Source organism: Martes martes (genome assembly GCF_963455335.1).
Source record: "Martes martes genome assembly, chromosome: 12".
Lineage (NCBI taxonomy): Eukaryota > Metazoa > Chordata > Mammalia > Carnivora > Mustelidae > Martes > Martes martes.
Window position 1 is genome coordinate 43,180,767 of NC_137900.1, and position 14,319 is coordinate 43,195,085.

Consider the following 14,319-nt stretch of genomic DNA (forward strand, 5'->3'; position numbering starts at 1 on the left):
GTACATAATAGAAACATTAAAAATACACACAGACACACACAAAATAGCACTATTGTGCCAGTTTCAATTTAAACAAGATGACCTTTATATATTTCACAGTTAGATATGGAGATGCCACATTTATCCAACTCTGCAAAATCTATAAAAGCCAGTCTTCTTTAAAATTTCCATAATCTGGTAAGTAACTTAATATTAATATCACTAATAATATTAAAAGGTTATCATAGTGATACTATACTCTAAAAATATTCACAATGAGAAAACTAATTATATAAAGAAATAAAGATCAGAAACTTACTTATTATTAATATGCCTGGAATATGTCCTTCTTCATAGTGAGGAAAGAGGACAATTTTGGGAATTAAAACAATATTGTATAACCAGACAAAGACAATCAAACCCATGCAGCACCAACCATGCGGGTCAACAACAAAGTGAATCCGGAGACCCATTTTGCAGTCCTACAACTGCGTGCCAACCCACAAGGAAAGACGATCCTAAGGAGAGGTGACAAAGAAAAAAGTTACTTATATAGAAAAAAATCATTTGACTAAAATAAAACTACATTACTGGCAACTATAAAATGACACTGAGTTTTGTTTGTTTATTTTTGACAAAATGAAACACATTGGAAAACAAAGAGAAGTTTCAGAGTATTCAAATTTCATCAAAAGCTTCAAATAATTTAATTCCAACTTTTACTGTGAACTGCTACCATAGAGGATAAATTGGCAATAGCTTCTGGAGCTAAACACGAGACTGTCCTGAACCCAGCAATTCCATGTGTCAACCCAAGAGAAGTGAGACACATATCAAAAGATAGATCATTAGATCTATCCAATGATTTTTAGATTAGATAAGATCTAATGATCATTAGTCCTAATCATTAGACTAACTGATGGTCATCCAAAATAGTGGTCCTCCTGTGGTGGGAGGGGTGTTTATTAACTGCAAAAGGACATAAGGGAAACTTTGAGGGTCTAGAATTGTTCTATATCTTGACCTGGGTGGTGCTTCATGGGTACTCACATATGTAAAAATTCACTGTGCTGTACACTGAAGATTTGTGCGATTTATTTTAAACCATAAAACAATGCCTAATCATTTTTGAAAAATCGTAATAAAAAGCAGAAACTAACCACAAATTGCCAAAAATATTCAAATTTGCAGAATGAAGCCCAACTAATCTTACTATTACCAATTCAAGAAGAAATGAGCTTTTTTCATACAAGTGTTAACAAAATACTCATCGACCTCCCAGTGAGACACTTAAAGTTGATAGTTCTATGTTTATGGTATCAAAACAAGTGATTTAAAATACATGTCTACCTTAGTAGATATAATTTATAAGGCTTGAACAGGAAATTACTACAGAAGGTCAAGAGAGCACCTTTTACATAAATACAATGGAATAATACAATAATAAACTAGGACAGTGTTTCTCAAACCTGTAAGCAAACCAGAATCAACTAAGGAGCTTTTTAAAAATACTTATTCCCAGGTCCCGTTCCAGATCTACTGAATCATAACTGTTTATGGAATAAAAGCTAAAAAACCAATAAAATGTCTTAAAATGTTCCCCAGATGTCTCTGATAGAGCAGACTGGTGTCTAGAAGCTACTGATCCAAAAGCTTCCCTCAGACTTCAATGCTAGGGCAAGGAGTTGAACCCAGTTCAACAAATCTATTCACGGAGCCACCATAACATATCAGTTACTATAGATACAATGATGAGTGAGATGTGGTCTTTGCCCAAAGTAACTAACAGTCTACTGGGGAAAAGAGTCACAAAAATGGGTTTAATATAACACGTGACATTTCAGAGATGTGGACAAGATGTCCCTAGAGGCCTGGAGGATGGGGACTAGTTAAGTTAGGGCAAGACTTCCTGCAGGTGGTAAAATCTGAGTTCAGTTTTAAAAGATTGGTAAAAGTTATCCAAGCAAAGAAAAGTGGCAACGGTATGGCGAACAGAAGGAAGAACAGGAGGTATACAAGAGTAAACATTGTAGGAGGTATTACAAATTGCCTTCCTACATCATAAAGCTCACAGTGGAGAGTGAGGGGTGAGAAATAAGGGGCTACGTCATGAAGGACACAAAGATGCCATGTTAGAATGCTAAGACTTCATTCATAGGCACTGGAAAGTTCCTGATGCAGGAAGTTAACATGAGATTTATAACTTTAAATGAAGCATTGAAGCTCTAGTGTCAAGGATAAAATGAAAGATCAGTTAGGTTAAGGAAAGACAAAAACCAAAGGTAGGTTTGGAGAAGAGATCAACTGAGGAAATAGTTGCAATCAAACCAGTATGTTTTACTAACTGACTGGATATTAGGGGTTACAGAGGAAAGACTCAAGAACGACTTCCAGATTGTCATCTTCTATCCCTCACTATCATCAGTTGGAGAGCCTCAGGGTCCTGCCCCTTAGAGGTCATGCCAATGTTCTTTAAAGCTACAAAGCTACAGGGACAAAGAGAAAAAGAAAGATTTAGGATTAGCTAATTTTAAAGTAATACCCTGATCCTATCATCTTTAGAACATGCAAATGTAGGAGCAGCAGGGGGAAAAAAAAAAAAAACCTCAAATACAACACTATTCAACTGTTTAAATCAGATATGGTCTAAATTAGTCCTTATGAACGAATTTTAAAATAGGAATAGCACCTAGGCCTTTAAAAAAAGTAAAAGTTGACCTTCATTACCTTTTAATTAGAAAATTAAAAGAACTATCAGTTATCCTTAAAGTGAGGAAAGTCACAAGAGGATAAATTATACTGTTTAATTTACTGGGTATCTTGGTTTTAAAAAACTAAAGGAGCTCAAATACAAATGATAAGCCGTCTGCATAGCTAAAATGAGAAACATTAAAAAGAATGTTTATTTTTACAGTCTTGCCAAACATCAAGTGCCAAAAGAAATGACAGAAGGCTCTGTCTCTCAACATGTTCAATATTATTAACTTCATGTACCTTCTTCCTTATAATGTTTCAGTTCCAGTCAGGACTGAGAAACAGACCATGAGTTCCAAGTATCACAAAGAAGAGAGAACTTCACTACTTATTTCTAAATTTATTAATATTACAAGCAGAAAAGCATACAAGCCGGCAAAACAAGCAGCAGAATTCTCAAACACTCATTCATATTTTTGAACTCTATTTGTATTCTCCTCTACCAGAGAGTAATGAGTTTTCTTAGGAGATTCCTCACAACTGAAAATACTAGACACTGAAAAGTAGAGTAAAGGGTTTCTGATTTTCCTAAGTGTGAGCATATACAAGCAACAAGTTCTAAGAGAACAAGCATCTCCAAGGAAAAGCAAGCAGAGAAAAGAAAAACAGAACAATGAATAAATAAGATGCTGAATTGTTTTTTAAATACCTGATGAGTGAAAATTAGTGTCACATAAGCTTTACAGCTAGACTGTAGAGAAGCAAACAGTAGTCTTCCAAGAGCTCCAAATCAGATTACAACCAGAAACACGTACCTGGTAGACTGTAGGATCACCTCCCTCAGCTAATATCTACCAGGCGTGGCTTATGGCTGAACAGAAACTATTACACATCCTGAGCCATGACCAGACCGAGCACACAGCGCTGCTACCCGATCTGAAGGGTGGCATTTGTAAAATACTTTCCTTAGCTAGAGATCCTGACATGCTAATCTGTCTATTAAAAGGTGAGTTCATAACTCAAACTTTGATGTAACCAGTGGACATACTGGTACTTCCACATTTTTTAAGATTGCTATCTGGTAACTCTACCTGAGTGCTGTGACTAACTTCATTAATGATGTAAATTACTACAGCACCAACTTTTTTTTTAAAAGATATAATTCAACTCTAATAAACTAGACTACATAAATATTTACAATGCCCGAACTATTCTAGGAGGAAACGACCTTTCCTTTTTTGCCTTTTTAGGCCACTAAATTTTACTGTGTATTTTCTCAGGAAGAAGACTCGAATCACTATGAAAAGAAAGGGATAGATAACTATTATAGGACAGAAAACTACAACATGAAAATGCAGATTTTAGAAAATGATAAAAATTAGCCAAGATAATTTACAAGAAATCTAGCCAAATGTTCTCTCGAAACTTAAGAGTTTTATATGACTCTCCACCTCAGCCAATGGTCTTATAAATGTTCCATGAAAATGAAAAAAAAAAAATTTCCCTCTCTCATTCCTCCTATCTGAAATGTCCCTATCATCTTGTTTACTCTACTTCAATTCAATTCATACTTCAAGGTCAATTTGAATCTCACTCTCCAGACGAAATTTTTCCTGCCACCTCAGCTCACAGTGATTTTCCCCTTCTAAATTCCACAACACAAGGCAAAACTGGTACAAGAAAAGAGCAAGTGGTTTTGTAATCTTGAAATGAGGAAAAACCTCATAAGAGACCACATAAAGATTAAAATTTCTGAAGCCTACAACATACCAAAAACAAAGTAAAAAGACAAAGTATCCTTTTAAAAAAAAAAAAAAAAGGACAACATATGACTGGTAAGAGTCATACAAAGTAAACACACAGAGAAGCAATTCACAAAAGAAAACAAAATTTAATGGCTAATCATTACTGATTAGGAAAATGTGAAATAACTAGGTATGCTTTTTCATCCTTTGTATGCACAAAATTTGGGGAAGACAGATGATTATTCTATGACGAGAGAGCACAATGAAAAGGACATTCTCATCCATTACGGCTATGCATGTAAACTGATACAATCATCTTTAGAGAGCAATGCAGCAGTATCTATTAAAAAGTCAAACTCTTTGACCCACAGTTGTATCTCTAGTAAGTGCTACCAAAGTACTCATTAGAGTGAGGAGGTACAGATACATTCAAGGTGCTCAACACACTGCTTATTGTAATCATAAAAACTGGGCACAACATCAATGTTCATGAAGAGGGAGGGGACTGATCAAATAAATTATAAGACATCCAAGGTGTAGCATTATTTCCAAGCTACTGCAATTTAAAAAAAATGAAAGAAAGAAAAGAAAAGAAAAGGAGATAGATTTAGATCTGCATATGGGTACACACATGTAGTGTTGAATGAAAGAAAGGAGGTTATGAGAGAAAAGCTTAACAGTGGTTTCCTGGAGTAGAGGAGGATAATGAGAGACTAGGAAAAGGTATAAGGGAACACTCTGGTTCCCTCAGAAAGATCTCTATCTTGGTATGAATTTGAGATACACAGGTTGTGAATTTGCCGAAAGTCAGCAAATTTACACTTAAGGATGGTGCATTTCATGGTATGTAAATTTATCTTTAAAAAACCCTATAAACCAACATTGAACTCTAGCTAATGATAGAAGGTTGAAGTATCAGGGAGGGGGCGGAAGGAAGAAATGTACTGATGTCTGCAATTTACTATGGAATGGATCAAAAAAAAAAAATAAAGTGGATTGACAGATGGACAGAGAGATGGTTGAGCATGTGATGAAGTTTAATAAAATATTAGTGGAAGAACTAGGAGGTAAGTATTCAGGTGTTATACAATAAAATTTTTTCAACTCTTCTGTTTAAAATTTTTCACTATTAAATGTTGGCAGGGAAAGCAAATTACAGAAAAGTTCATATAACATGATTCTTTTATTTTGTTAAAAAACATGTATTAGTAATTTCTATATATGGATAGGGAAAAAGAAGTACAGAAGAAAACACGTCCATCAAACTGTTAACACTAATGCTTATCACTGGGCTATCTAAAGGACAGAGCAGTGAAAAGAAAGCTTTCACATTTCATGTATGGCTTATGTGTTCTTCTAAGTTTATTAATAAACATATGCACTTCTAAATTCTTTTCAACCAACTGAAAAATAAAGATTGCCTAGGGGTTCTGATGAGACACTACAACCTTGTACATAAGATGTTTAATTTAAGCTCTCTTTATCATTATATTTATTACCCTAATACTAATTGTTTTTAAAATTAATCTTTTTTAAAATGCAGTGTAGAAGCATCAGCTATAAAGCCATTTCAAATTTGTGTTTCTGAAATTTGTATTACTTACAGTTTACTTTTCTCTATGGAAAAAGAAATTTCTTATTCAAGAAAATGCCTAGTTAAAATTTAATATGAAAAATTTTAAATAAACATAATGTAACTACAATTATCTTTTTTTGCAAATGAATAGTCGTTTAATGCATCTAAAAATAAGACTTTAAGGATACTATGCCACATAATACAGAAACATATTCCCATGTAAAATTAAATGTGGACTTACCGACTTGCAAATTCACCAAGATGTGTTGTAATTTTTCTAGTGCTTGCATTTAGAGGTTTTATCTTGATTCATTCCTTTTTTAATTACATCCCAACAAATGGATCTCTCCTCAATAACAGTTCTCCATGAGAATCTATTAATGGTTTAACAAATAATGACCTCTTACAAAGATAAAAATTGCAAGTCGCTAAATATTCTGTGAAAATGTCAATTACAGAAGTTTTAAATTCAAAAATAAGATGACTCAACTCCACCTGATTTTGTGTTTCCATATCCTACCCCATCCCCCCAAAATCTGCATTTGATTATACCATTATACAGGAAAGTTCTCTCTTTTGAAACCACCCAGTTCCCATAAAATCAAATTAGTATTGTGTGTCCAACATTTGGGCTTCATCAAACTTCCTGACCACAAATCACAAAATGACAACAGATTCTGAGATCACTGATGAGACAAAATGCATTGTAATGTCTATCAAGATGTGAGGCTGGAACTATCCAATCACAATTGATAAACATAAAGAGTTTAAAATAGAAGCAAGTTTAAGTTTAAAATGTTTTAAGAGAAAAAAGCTATCCTCCTGTAATGAACCATTAAGAGAATCAACCATAAAAGTTAGTTTCTACAGTTCAAGTTTAAACAATAATACTGTAAAGATTTCTAGATAACATACACACACAGATTCAGTATTTTATTAATTCAATTAGCATCTACAAACTATACACTATGCTTTTGCACAGGATACAGATAAAAAAGGGATGGGCCCCATCCTCAGACAGACTAGGTATCAGACCAGATCAATACCTTGTAAGACAAGGTGAGCTAGAGGGCAAGATGGCAGGAATGCAGCTCATATAGGAAGGGTACTGGCTCATGGAACTTTTTTCAATTATGGGAATATTTATGCGCATACTGGGTAGTAGTACAAAAGGTGTTTCTTATGGTGAGGTGCCATCAGAAAAAGTGCCATCACTCTGGAGAGAGTGAAACCTGTGAGTTAGCTAGTCAAAGAATGGAGGCTCTTCTGAACAAGAAAGCAAAATAAGAAAAGTATAGAAGCAGGCAGAGAAAACCTAAGTAAACCGAAATGACTAGAGTCATTACATATGGAAGAATGGGGTAAAACATGTTTAACCTTTTGAGTACACTCACCTGTAAGAAATATATTTCACAATATTACCAGTACACACAGAAATATATGATATGAGAATGTTTTATACTCATTAAATAAAACATAATTGAAAAGGTTTAATAAAATATTTGCTCTTACTACACTGTTACTCTATTTTACCCTAGTTCACTTCAATAAAATATATATAACGGTCACAGTCCACTAAAGGGATTTCATGACCCACAAGAGAAGAATGATCTAAGAGCAAAAAACACTGTTAAACCATGCTAATGAGTTTGGACTTTGCACCAAACACAGTGGGAAACCATTGCAGGATTTTAGGCGGAAGAATGCCATGATGAAGTTCACATTTTGGAAGAACAGCAACACTAGGAAGGATGGACTTGGGTGAATGAATAAGGCTCCAAAACTGACTACATAAAATAAGCTCCGCTTACTGGTCACCCAGGTGAGAAAGGAGGGGGAGGGGGAAGACCAAAACAGTAGTGACTTATAAGGGGAGTGTGGAACAACTAGGGTAAAGAACGAATACTTAGGACAGGAGACACGCTGGAAATGGGCAGATTAAGAATTTAATGAGTAAAATCAACAGGACTTGGTAATCAATTAAAAGCAAAGGGTAGGGGTGCCTGGGTGGCTCAGTTGGTTAAGCAACTGCCTTCAGCTCAGGTCATGATCCTGGAATCCCAGGATTGAGTCTCGCATTGGGCTCCCAGCTCCATGGGGAGTCGGCTTCTCCCTCTGACCTTCTCCCCTCTCCCCTCTCACATTCTCTCTTTCACTCTCTCTCTCAAATAAATAAATAAAATCTTAAAAAAAAAGGGGGGGGGGCAAAGGGCAGACTGTAGGTTTTTGGTGTAGGGACTACATGAAGGGTAGTACCATTTCCAAGACAGGAAATGAAGGACAAGTTAGGAGTGTCTTAAGTATATTGCTTACCAAAAGCAAAAGGAAAGTATTAACATTCTGAGGATGTGAGAAATCTACCTAAATCATTAGCATTACATTTCCATTCCCCTTATAGACTTTTTTAACTCTATTTTTTCCCAGTGTCAATTTTTCTATGGCCATGATTGTTAGATTGTCAAATGTAATTTGTTTCTACACTAACTTTCTAAGCTAGTGTAGAGTGCTTTCCTTGCCTGCACCTTTGATTTTTTTTAGAGACAAAATATGGAATGACAAAGTAGAGGAGCTGCTACTCTAATAGCAAATTAATGAGCTGATCTTCTTCTAGAAAAATATCACAAGCAGAATTAAATACGGTACTACAAAATGTCTGAGACAGGGCCAACGTCAATAACGCTGCTATGGCTATGACTCTAGGGTGGCTTCCTAATGTTTCAGCAAAACAGTACTTCCTGTCAGAATTATTAGGTAATAGCCCAAGTCAAACATCTATGAGTCAAACTCCAGTCACTCACTGGCTTACACTCAAGGAAAACTCCTACTTTACATTTTCAGTTATTATAGCTACACTGCACCACAGCATTTCCAACGGGATGACCATTTTATCTAATTCAGCAGCATCACCGACATCATGGAATCAAATCTCACCTATGAGGTACAAAAACAATGCTAGGCTTAAAACTCCATGTAATTTGAGGATAATGAATAATATCCCAAAGTTTCATAACTGTAAAAGGTCATAATAAGGTCATTAGGTATTTTTAATATTGCGATGTCTGAAAGAATACAATCAACAATTCACAGGGCAAACAAAACAAAACAAAACAAATCCCACAGAAAGTTCCCAAAAGGAAACAGTTAATATACGGATATATAAAATTTACACTTAAAACTGCACCTTAAAATGAAGTTACAACTATATACTTTTAAACATATTTATATAGATATTTAACTTCTGATGCTGTCTACTCTGAAAATTGGCCAGGATAAATAATTCTACCTAAACTATCAAGCTACAGAGGCACCTGGGTGGCTAAGTCGGTTAGGCAGCTGACTCTAGATTTCGGTTCAGGTAATGATTTCAGGGTCCTGGGACAGGCCCCGAAACAGGCTCCACACTCTCTCTGCCCCTCCCCTTGCTCCTGCTCTCTCTCTCTCTAAAATAAATGAATCATTTTAAAAATGAATTTAAAAAATAAATGAATCTAAAATAAATGAATCATTTAAAAATATATATTTTTTTTAATTAAAAAAAAAATCAGGCTATAGCTGTTTCCAATAATTAGCCAAGGGGGTAATTCAATTTTTTAAATATCATATAGGTATTCAGTTTATTTCAAGAGTAGGAAATTAATCTTGTGGGGATATGAAAAAGAGAGCCACATTCAAATTATGACACAGCCTCCAAGCTGCCGTTTCTTTTCAAGCTTCCGTTTAGCCATCTGTAAAATGGTGATAAAAATAACTCATGGAATTGTTGTCATGCTTAAATGAGAAACTGCCTGACAAATGAAAAGCAACTCCCAAAACAGTAACTTTAAAGGGGAGTGGGAGACAGGAGAGGAAGAGAGAAAAATTAAGTTTTACTTCTAGTCTTGCAAACTCCAGAATCAACAATGTTTCTGGGTCCCTATCTTTAAAGTCATGATACAATTTAACCATACCCCAGCTCTACTTCCTCTAACACTAAAGACTGAGAACACTTGTCAGGAATGAGAAGCCTCCCACAGCCCAGTCTTTCAGCTGTTATCATACTAGGAGCACAGAGGAAGTTTTATTTCCACATGTTGGCATGGGGTCTCTTCAAGCAGAAAACTGAAAATAGAGATTTGATCTAAAATGGAGTGAACTAAAACCTTCAAACCAAAGTCTTTCAAGGAAAAGCAGAAAAGCAGAAGGGCTGGTAATTTAAGGACTAAAACACAGGAGCAAATCAGGACCTGCTTTCAGAAACTAATGAAGAATGCACAATTTTGACTCAATGCTGAGTTCTCCAGGAATTCTTTGTGAAAATGTGGGTAGGCAAAGTGTCAAAGCAGAACATACTTGCACCATCAATGGTTTCAAGAATCCACTTCTAGAACAAGTCCTTAAATCACTACATTCTAGGCAAAACTGAACATAAGCCATTGCTCCTCTGTGTGCCTGCTTCATGAGTGAAAAATAAATGTAAATTAATACCTCCATTAAAAATACTGCACTGCAGTGATACACTTCATCGGAATTCCCCAACAGAAAGTAAAAGCAGCTTCGAAGGTGTGGGATAATATGAATTAAAGATACCAAATACTGCTTGAGTCGGTATAAAATGTCACGTAGGAATCTTCACTTAGAAGATAGGGATATGGGAGAGGGTCGGGAAAGGCGAGAACTAAGGCTGAATGTAGAGTAGGACAGAAGGCTACAGATAACCTTCGCTTCAAACACAGCCCAAGGAAAAACCTTCAGATAAAGTAAAAGCCAGAAATGAAGAGGCTCTGGTGTTTCCTGGACATGAACCTGACACGTTCTTCCAAGGGGGAAGGGAAACTGGCTACCTACCTCCAGTACTCACTCCACCAAGACAAACTGAAAAACAACAACAAATCAGATTTCCTTCACACCAGACTTTACCAAAGCAGGCACAGTTCAAGAACAAAAACTACCAAAAGAAATCATCACTCCTTACTTGCTTGAAGCTGAAAATCCTACAGGAGATTATTTGTTCCATAATTATGGATAAAAGGCTTAAAATCAGAAACCTGGCTGAGATCACACATGAGCATGTTAAAGTTAGAAAGAACTAACATAAAACTCATCAGCGAATGGCAAAATACTAATTTTTAACCTAACCTGCCCTTTTGTGGAAGCAGCAACAGTTAGATGAAGGGAGCAGATACCTAGTCAGCCTCTTAAATGGGATGAAGTTAATTTATCTACGAGGTAAAGCACAGGGCAAGAGGAGGCCTAAATGGCAGAAGACAAACTTGGAAAATGTTCCGTCTTTTCCCTAGGGTACATCAAAAGAGGAAATAAGTAAATAAGCTACCATCATCCTAAGATACTTTTGTCAAGGTAGCTACCAATGAGAGCAGTGCTACATCTGTGAATAACTAGGTTTATTCAATTTGCCAATGAATCACTATGCTGAGAATAAAAAAGGGGTTTTTTCCCCATTTATTCTTGTCTCTTACCTGTATTTTTCACTGATAACAAGAGTTCAAACATTTTCAGCTTAAAACACTTATTAAATAAGAGCTATAAGTGCACTGATTATTCTACTAGATGTTAAAATGCCATTTATACTTAGTGCACTTGAAAAATTGACTCTGAGCCTTAATGTTTTACTGAAGCAATATAAAATTCCTTCATGCCTTAATACAAAAGTAAAACTGAGCTTAGGGAAAACTCCCTGGGAATAAAAATAGCTTTTCCTCTGCCTTCCTTGTTACACCTATTAATATGGATACTACCAGTATGTAGCCTTCTATGCTGAAAAAGATTGTATTGACTCACACTCAATTACAATCCCAGAAAAAAAGCTCCATGGAGACAATACTAGACTTCTCAATTAGTTTCTTCACTAATACATGGCATTATTTTATCCATGCACTTTTCCACAGGTTCTGAATCAGGCCCTATGAAATAAAGAAATCAGGCAGTGGGCAAATAAGTAGTAAAAATTTTATGATTCATACTGATGATCACTTCTTCTTTAGAATCTATCTGTTAAGCTGATGGTTACACGTGTGCATTTTAAAATACCTACATTTCTTGTATTAAATAAAACACCCCAGAGATAGGCAGTGTGACATGGTTACCATAATTTCATTGAAAATAAAAATAAAATATTATTGAAAATAAAATAAAATTTTGGGTGGCTCAGTGGGTTAGGTGGCTGCCTTCGGCTCAGGTCATGATCCCTGAGTCCTGGGATCAAGCCCCATGTCGGGCTCCTTACTTAGCGGGGAAACCTCCTTTTCCCCCCTCCCTCTGCCTGCCACTCCCCCTGCTTGTGCGCTCTCTCTCTCTGTCAAATAAATTAATAAAATCTTTAAAATATGTTCTATTTCACTGATTCCAACTACACCTTCTAAAGAATTTTACATTTAACAGAAATCACCACAGTTTGAAGGGACCTAATATGATCCTATTGGTTTACATCCAAAATGAGGACTTCTACACCAAATACTATTGCAAAAGTATAGAAATATATATTTTTTAGTTATATTTTGATATAATTTTCCCAATACTTCTGCAGGTGTATGTTTAAAATGTGCTCTTAACATGTTAAAGGGTTTTAAATTAATTACAAACGTAACATATAAAGCTCAAATGAGCCTTGAAGACTTTAGCCTAACTCCTTAGTTGTATAGATGAGAAAACAGGGTGAGTCACTCACCTATCCGTGACCCTACAGCTAGACTGTGACAGCAATGGGACTAGAATCGAGTTTTTCTTTCCACTACATTAAATTTCATTTGGTTCTTCCTTCCAATTGATTTCTCTCCTCATCACTTCCTCAAAAATCTTTTTGCCATTAAGAGGTCGAACAACTAAAGCAACATGAAACACTGCTCTAGATTTTATCTGTAAAATAAGTAAAATCTTAAAAAATGGAAGGATTTAACAAGCCATTGCGCAAAAAGCCAAGGAAGGCACATACCAAGCAATCATCAAATGATAACTATTATTATTCGTTATTATTATTATTTTTACCACAAGGAAGGTAGTTAATTTTTTTTTAAGGATACATACATATTACCATCCTAGGCTGAGGATCCACTGACACATCATCTTTTTCAACTTGCGATTAATTATCCTCAGTCGTCTTTTTAGGCTGTAACTTTACACTATGATTTATGACCCACCCACAATGACCTTGATTTTTTTTTTCCTCTTGTACTTTTATGGGACTGCCGTAACTGCAATATTTTCGAGTAATAACTGGTCAGGTTCTCTCAGCCCTAGAGATACAGACATCCTCCACTGACTCACGAGGGATTTTAAAATGTGACCCAAATATAGCTTGAGAAACCACAACTTTAAATGGACTCTACACTTAAAATCCAGCGACCTATTTATTATCGTGAATGGTAACAAGTGCAAACTGCTGCCATCCATAAGCCATTTTCTCAAAATCATTCTCAGATCTGGAGGGAGGGAGGCAGAAGGTCAATAAAGGAGCAAACTATTTCTACTCCCGCCTAGTCCTCCGCAGCCTCACACCAGCGATCTGGAAATGAATGAAAGGCTGCGACAACATAGATAAATCCGGGATCCCTGCGCAGATCTCCGGACAGGGATGCAGAGAGGGAAACTGGAGTTCACAGGCGAGAAACTCCGGGCACAGATTTAATAAATTAAAAAGCAAAAGCGGGGGGTGGGGAACCCAACCCTAAATCACCTCGGCTAGAGCAGGAACCCACCCCCCACCCCCACCCCCAGTTCTGGGAGGGGGAGCTGGCAGGCGGCTGCGGCTCCTGCTGCAGCTGCTCTGAGACCCGCGGGGCCCAGGCGTGCGCGGTTTGGACCCGGAGCCGGGGCGAGTGGGCAGGTGCCGGGGGCAGGTGCCGAGAGGGGCAGGTGCGGGGAGGGGCAGGGCGCGGAGCGAGAGCGCGGCCAGGTGAGGACGGCGGGCGCCGGGCAGCGACGGCGGCGGCTGCGGGGAGGGCCCGGCGGGGCGGGGGCTGGGGGGGAGGGGGGACGGGGGCGGCCGCGTCGGCCCCGCGCCTGCACACACTCACCGGCGCCGGCGGGCTCGCCTCTCGCCGCCGCTGCTCTCGCGGCCGCCAGCCGCTCTTCCCCCTCCTCCTCCGCCGGCGCCGCCGCCGTCGCCCAGGCCGGGCCGCGCTCTCCTTCCGCTTCCGGGAGCCGGAGCGCCGGGGCCGGCGGGGTGGGTGTGCGCCCGCCCGCGCGCTGGGGCTACCGGCCGCAGCCGTCGCCGTCTGCGCTCCGCTGCCGGGAGCCGGGATGGGAGCCGCCGAGGGCCGAAAGAGCAGAAATCGCGCCGCCGGCGGGGGGAGATGCGCCGCGGTCCCAGGCCGCGTGCGGCGGTTCCCG

At 37.9% G+C, this 14,319-nt stretch overlaps 1 protein-coding gene across 4 annotated transcripts in view; it reads right to left on the minus strand.

Annotated features, from left to right (window-relative positions):
* ZDHHC21 (zDHHC palmitoyltransferase 21) overlaps positions 1 to 14,116 on the minus strand; it is a 56,478-nt gene extending 42,362 nt beyond the window's left edge. The window contains exons 1-3 of one of the 4 annotated variants that reach the window (XM_080819600.1): positions 14,004 to 14,116; positions 6,236 to 6,368; positions 299 to 497 (exon numbers count right to left, since the gene is read on the minus strand). In XM_080819600.1, the coding sequence (XP_080675726.1) occupies positions 299 to 452 (154 nt within the window). In that variant the 5' untranslated portion in view covers positions 453 to 497; positions 6,236 to 6,368; positions 14,004 to 14,116. Of the gene's footprint in view, positions 1 to 298; positions 498 to 3,382; positions 3,649 to 6,235; positions 6,369 to 14,003 lie in introns of those variants that run through there. The other 3 variants (XM_080819603.1, XM_080819601.1, XM_080819602.1) reach the window with 3 other exon arrangements.
* Between the last annotated feature and the right edge of the window lie 203 nt (positions 14,117 to 14,319).